At 44.2% G+C, this 9660-nt stretch overlaps 1 protein-coding gene across 1 annotated transcript in view; it reads right to left on the bottom strand.

Annotated features, from left to right (window-relative positions):
- Positions 1-266: 266 nt before the first annotated feature.
- Positions 267-9660, bottom strand: part of LOC120066199 (NEDD4-like E3 ubiquitin-protein ligase WWP2) — a 41370-nt gene continuing 31976 nt past the window's right edge. The window contains exons 13-24 of the mRNA XM_039017395.1: positions 8852-8980; positions 7692-7770; positions 7472-7543; positions 7178-7266; positions 5759-5918; positions 3271-3404; positions 2974-3114; positions 2674-2794; positions 2410-2514; positions 2216-2312; positions 1128-1200; positions 267-973 (exon numbers count right to left, since the gene is read on the bottom strand). Of these exons, the coding sequence (XP_038873323.1) occupies positions 874-973; positions 1128-1200; positions 2216-2312; positions 2410-2514; positions 2674-2794; positions 2974-3114; positions 3271-3404; positions 5759-5918; positions 7178-7266; positions 7472-7543; positions 7692-7770; positions 8852-8980 (1300 nt within the window). The 3' untranslated portion in view covers positions 267-873. The remainder of the gene's footprint in view (positions 974-1127; positions 1201-2215; positions 2313-2409; positions 2515-2673; positions 2795-2973; positions 3115-3270; positions 3405-5758; positions 5919-7177; positions 7267-7471; positions 7544-7691; positions 7771-8851; positions 8981-9660) is intronic.

The following is a 9660-nucleotide window of genomic DNA, read 5'->3' as shown; positions in this document are numbered from 1 at the left end:
TGGCGATTGCGTCATCATGTATATCACTTGCTTACATTGTCATTGTTTCCTGTCAGTATCAGCAGTTGAAGTTTCTGTTTGAAATGGGAAGGCATGGGCACAGCTGTTCCACAGTAATACTGTTAGCAGACTGACATGGCTGGCTGGATAACCCAATTAGTGTTCTAGCAGTAGAATGACATTCTAACCAAAATCAGATTCAGGTCAAAAACAATTAACCAAGGCTCTGAAAAAAATGTGATTTCTTACCATCACAATCAACCCACTAAGATTTGAATCATTTATTTGAGCTATGTACAGGTAATGCTGAATTTCACAATGAACAAAAAATAAATAAAATCACATTTCACCAATCAATCCTCTTAAGAGGTCACTAATTATAACCTCTTTCTCTCTTCCATTCACATACACTTCTTTTTAAAATGTTCATTTATCTTCGATAGATATATAGTTGCTGTAGCTGTGCTGTCGTTGCGATTTGCAGTTGATATAATTATTTGAAGACATTATCCTTTATGTTTTTGGTGTGTCTCTAGATCTAGTGGGTGGAGTCTTCGGGCAGGAGAGGGGGTTTATGGTTATATAATATAACACTAACCTGTCTGGACCATCCCCTCGGCACACACACCTTTTCCCTACTGTTTCCCTTGTACCCCCCAGCATCCTCCACAGCCTAGTATGATAGATACAGGTGGGCACCCACAGTCCTATGGTTCTCTATGGTCTCCCAACCACACATGATCTGGACGTGGGGTCTAGATGATTGGAGAGTTCATATCCCTATGATTGACAAAAAAAACTATTTGAATGAATAACTCTTCCTTCTCTATCCACCTTCCCTGACTCATAATGTGATTATTTTATATTTTTCCCTTATTCCTGCCCGAATCCTTCTGTCTCCTCGATGGCAAACATAAGTTTCTCTTTCAGTTGCTCCAGGCTCCTGTAGGGTGGCAGGTCCAGACGATTGAAGCTGTGTGAGTGTTCGAGATGAAAAGAAAATTGACAGTGAGGGATACATTTATGGTTAGCAGGGATACATTCATAGAGACAAAAGTAATGGACATGGTCATGGGAACGATAAATCAACTTTGGCGCAGAGGAATTTAGGAAAATGTCAGTCTCACCAGGTGTGACTTCTTGGAAGCCATGTCTCCTTCCCCACCTTATCTATACAGAATTTTTGTGGTCCATTACTCCCTAAGGGGAAGAGAGACCATGTTAGATTCTTTGGCAGGGAATTACATTTCTGTCAAAACACATTTGACAGTAAAGGTGGTTATTGTATTAAGATACATTTATTTGCCAATTGTACACAACATCCAAACCAAAATTTGACTTCAGCTTTATTTCAACCCATCTGAAAGACACACATATTTATACAGGTTAGGGAGATTGGAGCTGCCACACTGAGTGCCCGTGGAGCAGTTGTTGTGGGCGGTTATGTGCCTTGCTCAAGGGCACAATGGCAGGCAATGGAGAATTCAATAAATACATTTTTTATTTGAATAAAGATTAGCTAAAGTGCCAAAATTCAGCATTTTGACATGTCCCTCCGTGCAACCCATGGTTCCAGGAAGATTTTAACCCACTTAACCCCAAAATGTCTCCAAGTTTTCACCATCATTGTAAAGCTTTAGTTATTTTGTTGCTTTGACAAAGTCATTTCTGAAGATTGTTATTAATTTAATGTGATTAGTGATTCATTCAATGACAAAAATAACATGTCCCTCATTTTAAGGTCAACCCTGTTACTTCATCTGAACTCTCGTATTAATATGATGAAAAATATTTCAATAATTTTTTCAAAAGAAACATTGATCAACTGATTCTCTTTTTGACCATTTTCTGGTGTTTTGTGGTGGAAGACTGAGCAGGTCGAGCATAACACATCAACCCTGTTACCCATAGATAGACAGGCTCGAAATGTTTTTGCATCCAATTGCCACTTCCTGTTGCACACAACCTACCATTCCCCCTGTCACAAGGGGATTCATGGCTGATTTAAGACAAAATTGTCAACACTTTTACTTTATTTGGCACTTAATATACACTTAGTAGAGTAATTATTTTCTTTAACCTCTTGAGAATGTTTTTTTTATTAAGTTGAACATGTGCTCTGTATGACAGAATGTTTAAATTAGGTGAAATCAAACAGTTTTTTCCCCACCAAGTTATACATCTGAAAAGGCACCGAATTGGTGGAACAACCCACCTATGAGTTCAGCAAACCCTCCGACTGGCAGACGGCATGTTCCTGTGACAAACTGGAGCAGGCGGATCCGCTTCTCATTGTCCATATCCTTTACCACCTGTATAACACACAGGTAAGACATGTCAAGGATGCACATAGTGAGATATAGACAGTCTCATATACACACAAGATGCTGTGAAGAGAGGCCACCATACCTGCCAGAACCAGTGTATCTGCTTGCTGTTCTTGGTATAGTGCCGATAGATGGTGTTCTTCTGCCAGTCACTGAGGTCTATCTCCTGCATTCCACATAGCATCAGCTGGAGGAAGGAATGAGACCATACCATTAATCCACAGTCAAAGGGAGGGAATCCGCAACAAATAGTCCCCTCTACCAACTTATAAGTCTTTGCAAAAGCTTCATAACCTATAACACCGCCCTAGCTAACCCAGCATGTTCTTGCAGACTCTTTACATACCTCCAGCTCTTTCTCATCAAAGTAGCGTAGCCACTCCAGAGGCACGACCTCATTGAAGCCATCCAAGAAGGCCTTGGTCTGCTCCTCCACACCACGCATGAACCGCCAGTCCGTCAGCAGACTGAGGAAACAGGGATGAGATATAGCATTTTCTAAGCAACAAGAGAGGATATTTATTGAAACAAGTTGAGTGTCAACATGAAACAACATTAATGCTAGTCTGTGGAGTATCAATGTCTGATATCACAGTGATTGACAGGCATACAGACGGGAGTCAAAGTAGTGACGGAGATGGCTGACCTGATGTACTCCTCCTTGTTCTCCGAGGTGACCAGCTCATTCTCTCCATCATCCTTCAGCTGGTGGGTGGACACCTTCCCTAGAATCTCCATATCCTGAGCAAAGTACAGCTCCACTCCACACTCCTCCAGACAGTTATCTCTGTAGACATAACACACAGACGCATCATACACATATTAAAGCTTTAAGCTACATAATGTCAAACACTTCCATCTGGCTCTTCACATACACTGTTTGCCACAAGGGGCGACCATATTCAAACACCACACACACATAATGAAGGAGCGGTGTACTTACTTGACCCACATGATAGAGTTGTAGAACTCAGGGTCAATAGACTCCAAGTCTTTCAGAGTGGGTTTCTTGTTGAGCATACGCTTGTAGAATGGCAGAGTGAAGCCAGTATCGATGAACTTGCCATGGTACAGGGCCTAAAAGGGAGAGGGGAGGAGAGGTTGCAATAAGTACCATACCAAAACTAAAATATACCATAAGCATCATCCCTCCTATGGGCCAATACACATAGATACAGACACATATGGCTCACGTCAACACCATCATCCCATAGACCCACTCCAATAATGCATACTGCCCCAACAGATCCACAGATGACGCAACCTCTATTGCACTCCACACTGCCCTTACCCACCTGGACAAAAGGAACACCTACGTGAGAATGCTGTTCATTGACTACAGCTCAGAGTTAAACACCATAATGCCCTCAAAGCTCATCACTAAGCTAAGGAAGCTGAGACTGAACACCTCCCGCTGCGACTGGATCCTGGACTTACTGACAGGCAGCCACCAGGTGGTAAGGGTAGGCAGCAACAGATCTGCCACGCTGACCCTCAACACAGGGGCCCCTCAAGGGCGCGTGCTTAGTCCCCTCCTGTACTCCCTGTTCACGCACGACCAAGCAGGGCACCATCATTAAGTTTGCCGACAACACAACGGTGGTAGGCCTGATCGCTGACGATGAGACAGCCTATAGGGAGGAGGTCAAAGACCTGGCAGTGTGGTGCCAGAACAACAACGTCTCCCTCAACGTGATCAAGACAAAGAAGATGATCGTGGACTACAGTAAAAGGAGGGGCGAGCACTCCACCATTCACATCGACGGGGCTGTAGTGGAGCAGCTCGAGAGCTTCAAGTTCCTTGGTGTCCACATCACCAACAAACTATCATGGTCCAAACACACCAGGACGCCTATTCCCCTTCAGGAGACTGAAAATATTTGGCATGGGTCCTCAGATCCTCAAAAGGTTCTACAGCTGTATCATCGAGAGCATCCTGACTGGTTGCATCACCACCACCTGGTATTGGTAACTGCTCGGCATCAGACCGCAAAGTGCTACAGAGGGTAGTGTATACGGCCCAGTATAGCCGTATACGTATATGCTTCCTGCCATCCAGAACCTCTGTACCAGGCGGTATCAAAGGAAGGCCCTAAAAATGGCCAAAGACTCCAGCCACCCTAGTCATAGACCGTTTTCTCTGCTACCACAGGGCAAGCGGTACCGGAGTGCCAAGTCTAGGTCCAAAAGGCTCCTGAACAGCTTCTACCCCCAAGCCATAAGACTGCTGAACAGTTAATAAAATGGCTACCTGGAATATTTTTTGTTGTTGCTGCTGCTACTCTGTTTATTATTTATGCATTGTCACTTTACCCCTACCTACATGTACATATTACCTCAATTACTTTGACTAACCTGTACCCCAGCACATTTGACTCAGTACCGGTACCCTCTGTATATAACCTTGTTATTGGAATTTTAGTGCGTTACTTATTTTTACTTTAGTTTATTTATTAAATATTTTTTTAACTCTTATTTTTCTTAAAACTGCATTGCTGGTTAAGGGCTTGTAAGTAAGCATCTCATGACACGGTCTACACCGGTTGTATTTGGCACGTGACAAATAAAATTTGATTTGATATAGCCTATTAGCCGAACCACAGTTAAGTGTTAACACACACACAACACTTAAAGAGTCAGTCACAAGTCTGTCTGTGTGGAAAATACTGATTGATTCAGTTAGTACTGAAGCGGTGGCTAAGACCCAGACTGTATAATGTAATAGCACAGAGCCCCAGTGTATATCTGTCCAAAAACAACATAGACACCCTCCACTGTGTGACTCAGTCTGTTCAGTCTGCATCGTCAGTACTAGCGTCATCATCTGCTCTGAGCAACAGGACATGAGGCAGGGAGGGAGAGACGGAAAAGTGGGAGAGAGGGGAAGTGGGGAGCAGGAAGAGATGGAGGGCAGTGAAAAAGAGGAGAAAAGGAGCCCAGAAAAGAGGGAGAGAAGACATGGGCTAGATGAGACAAGCATCTTTATAAGGGGTGTTGTGTGAAGTGTGCTAGCAGACTAAATATAGGTCATTATTGGCGGGTGTGGGCTGTGTGTGGCAGTGAGGTCATGCTCTGGAGGAGAGGAGGGGATTGAGAGGGGGGAGCTGTTGGTTTTGGGGCCTGTAGCTTCTGGATAGTGTCCCAGAGAGAGTTGGGTTTGGCAAGATGTGCGGTGGGGGAGGGGAGGGTTCTTAGTATAACAGACTTATTCACTTGGTTTAGGGACACACAGCTTTAGAAACGACTGACAGATGAAGAACACACCCCCACAGACACTCATACACTGTCATCACCGCTCCTGTTCCTAAAAAAACATTTTGTGCTACACATCCTCACCATATGTTCCTCAATTCTAACCATAACTATTGTTATAGTTGACTTCTGTTGTTGTTGCAGATCTGGGCAAAATTTGCCAATGAAGCATTGCTCACCATGGCGATGAATCGCCCTATGAAGCGGAAGTATGTGAGGTGGTCAGGGTTGATAGAGGAGGCGGGGTTGATCTGCAGACAGTAGTTGTTCTTCCCAGCGTACTCAAACAGACAGTACATGGGGTTCAACACCTCATGGGACAGCAGGAAGAACCACTCTCTGTATTGGGGAGAGAAAGGGCATTACACATCTATATCTAGAGACAGAACATTGTTTTCCCTCATGGGAAAGCAGGGTGTGTACAGGCTAACTACAACCCTTTAACCCTTCTGCCTATGCGTGAGGGCTACAAATTGTAAGTTTTTGCCATACCTGTTCCTTGTATTGAGTCGTGCAGAATTTTACAAAACATCTCCTACAAAACCACACAACATTTGACACCAGCAGCAAACATGACACAATCAGTGACTTTGACAGCACAAAAAAGTTGCATGGTTGTTAAAATAGATGGTAAAATTTCAAAATACTTTGTCAAAATGGGGTCTGGTTTATGCACACACCTGCAACTAAAACAAGCAAAACAAAAATGTCAAATTCATAAATTATTCTACATATGGGGGTTCTTCACAGTTCGGCAGTCAACAAAAACGTGTGCTCCTGAAGAACACGTCTTGATTTTCTTCTGGTCATGACATTTCCATTTAGCATCATACTAAGTGGTGTAAATGTAGTGCAGTGTATGCTAATGAACCCCAAACAATGTTCATATAGCAACTCCATAACCAAACTCAGAAATGGCTTTCAAATGTCAATTTTCTGTCAGCAAAAAAATAAAAGAGAAGCTGCCACACTGGGGAATGGTCCAATCACTGAATTGTTGTTTAAAATCATTACATGTACACACTAAGCACATGGGCATACAGATATACATATACACAAAACACCATGAAGACAAGCAGTATAATGTGGAACATGAAATGCATGTAGAGAATGAAGCCCCGGCCACCAACAAGCCCCTGACCTTTGCCCCCACGGCCGGCCAGCCAGTCCCGGGGGTCGTACCGGGGCTGTGCAGACACCTCCAAACATCCCGTCCGTGGTTCTACCCTGTGGTAGAACAGCATGACGTAACCTACCATAGGGTAAAACCACTGGCGCGACACCAGAGACAGAGACACACGCAAACACAGACCACGTGGAGGAGGAGGAGGGGGAGGAACAAATCCCGGGATCCCACCGCTGACAACCAGAAGTGGGGACACACTGTCACCAGTCCCCAAACACCAAAACACACACAGACAACAAATGACAGTGCAAGAGACAGCGGCTGTGAGGGAGATGATGAACGATGGATGACGGACATTTAAGTAAGGAACACAGGGTAGACCAGGAACACTAAGAGCTGAGGTAGTAGAAAGAAAGACAACTGTTATAAGAGGCAGCAGGCCAGACATGCAGGCAGGAAACGGTCATCTTACCTAGCAATGCCTCCATAATCAAGACCTTCCTCTCCCCTCATGATGATGTAGAGTCTTCTACGCAAGTCATAGGGTTTCACATTCATGATCTGAGGAAATAGAACAAAAAACACAGGCACATATAGTACATCAGAAATAAACTACCACCCTACGATCATATATTAGTTGTTCAAATACAAATAGGTGGTACTAATGAATACATAACCAACTATAGCAACCCTCATGCAAGTTTAATCACGTAACATTTAGAATAGATTATCCTCAGTAGGGAAAATGACTCCATGTCATTCTTACCTGCTGAAATGAGTCTTCAAATAGAGTCTGTCTGGACACGGATATTTTCACGTGACTGGGTAAGGCATTGGACTGGAGAGGCAGAGAGAAGTGTAAAAATCAATTTCATCAATACTAGACAGACAAAGAGATCTCGAGTCTGAACAGTAGAAGCGAACTGGGCTCGAGGTAAGAGCCTGTTTTCATAACAGAGGTCTAAGAGACGAGAGTCAGCACTTACATGGCACAGGAAGCGGAACTGGTGGTATTTCCACCTGAAGCTGCGATCATAGGCCCCGGGGGAACCACCTGTCCTCGACCTACAGAGAAATAAAATGAGCTTATTTTTTGCTGTTCCAGCAAGAAACAAAGGAAATCTCAAAGCCAGGTTTTAAATTTGTACATGTCAGCGAAGGATACTGTAGCTGTACTGGGAAACGACAGGCCAATATGGCTGTCCCATGCACATATGCTTAAGAGACTGGAAAATGGGCCCAGCTGTAGAGCTGAGCCCTGTTGCCGAGCTGTGCAGTGAGGACTTATTCTATTGAAGTGAGGCAGTATTCTATTGAAGTGGTCAGATGTGACGTGCAGCAGGATTGAAATAACTGGGTTAAGCCCAGAGATGAAGGTATGCCTTGGTGTGCAGCTGTGTTAGTAGAAGCTACACCACTTCACTACAGACATACTGGATATGTGCCTCGTCAGCAGAGGATAAACCGTGAGGGCGAGAGAGAGCAAGGAAGGGGAAATATGGAGCCCGAGGAAGAGAGAGAGAGAGGGGCCTCTAATACTCGCTTATTCGCTTTGTCGAATGCTGCCAGGCACATCTTGGTTTTGGTTAGGAAGTTTCAGACCACAGAGGCAACCCTTTGGCTACAGATATGGACTGCAGCAGTATAGGGTTTAAAGGGTTTAAAAACTCTAGATGAACACTCATCTAAAAATATAACACCAAGACCTCCTTATGTTTCAACATCAGCATGAACACTTGCGCTCTCTCATTCACACACATCCATACGTACACACAGACAGAGTCAGACAGCAGAGCAGTCTGCTTTGGACTTGATTTGTTGGCCCTGTTAATTTTCATGACTTTCTTTTTTGGAAGATTTCAAAATAGGGCCATGCTTTAAGGCAAGACACATATGTTCATAAGAGTGTGTGCTTACTTGCATGTGTGTGTGTACGTACTTATAATACCCTTTCTCATATCTAGGCTAGCTTTCTGGTTCAAAGAAACGGGGGGGAAAAAGGAAAGAAATCCAAACAAAAGCAGGCTGTGATGAGAGAATCCCTGCACACATCATCCCTGAAGGAAAGAGCGGTGCTTTCATCAGTAGATTTGATCAGAAACTGTAACTGCCCTTCTCAAAAATGGGTCTGCAGAATAATATTTACCCTGACTCAAACCCGGGACGAGGGTCTTTAAAGCTGGTGGTGCGAGAGTTGTGATCCACAAAATATCGGACTCCCTCCGTGGTGTACTTCATTTCCCAGCCAGGGGGCAAGGGGGGCTCCTGGATCATCCTGTAAGAGGGAAAGGGCAGTGAGCAGAGCCTAAACGGGAGGCTCCCCAAACGATGCACACCTGTCCCCCCTGGCCCCAGCTCTGGCCCGGTCCCACTACCAGCTCTCCCTGACCGGGACTCAGAACCTCTGACTTCAGTGGTGATGCGTCTGAGACCACATGGATGTAGTTAAACATGAAAATATAAATATGAGGGAAAATATGACTCAGCTTTGCTGAGGGGGTGAATGAGGGAGTGAATTAACTAATTGATGAATGAATAAAATGCTATGACACTGTAAAATGTCCTAAAACCCACAATGATACAATTTGGATAATTCGGCCATCCGCATTTGATGTAGTTTTGTTGTTCGATTTGATGTTAGGGGACAGCAGTACCACCCACACTAGTTCCATGAAAGATGCCCAAGGTCCCTCATTGACCAATTGCTTACAATACTAATCTAAACCCCACCCACACGGCTCAGAGACATGTTGACGCAGCCTTCAATTGAGGCGACATAGGACACTTCCCTATTGGCCTGTGCAGAATGATTTCAAAACATGGATCTCAATTACTGGTACATTATGTCTATGACTCTACATGATTCATTCCTATCGTTATTAGGATGTCTGATGAGTGTGCTGCATAGCGTTGGGCCCTCGAGCTACCAGTCCCTATCCTACACTAGTTAGTTAA

The sequence above is a fragment of the Salvelinus namaycush genome, chromosome 21 (assembly GCF_016432855.1).
Source record: "Salvelinus namaycush isolate Seneca chromosome 21, SaNama_1.0, whole genome shotgun sequence".
NCBI classification, from domain to species: Eukaryota; Metazoa; Chordata; class Actinopteri; order Salmoniformes; family Salmonidae; genus Salvelinus; species Salvelinus namaycush.
The sequence above is the reverse complement of the archived record's forward strand: the minus strand, read 5'-3'. Positions and strand labels throughout refer to the sequence as shown.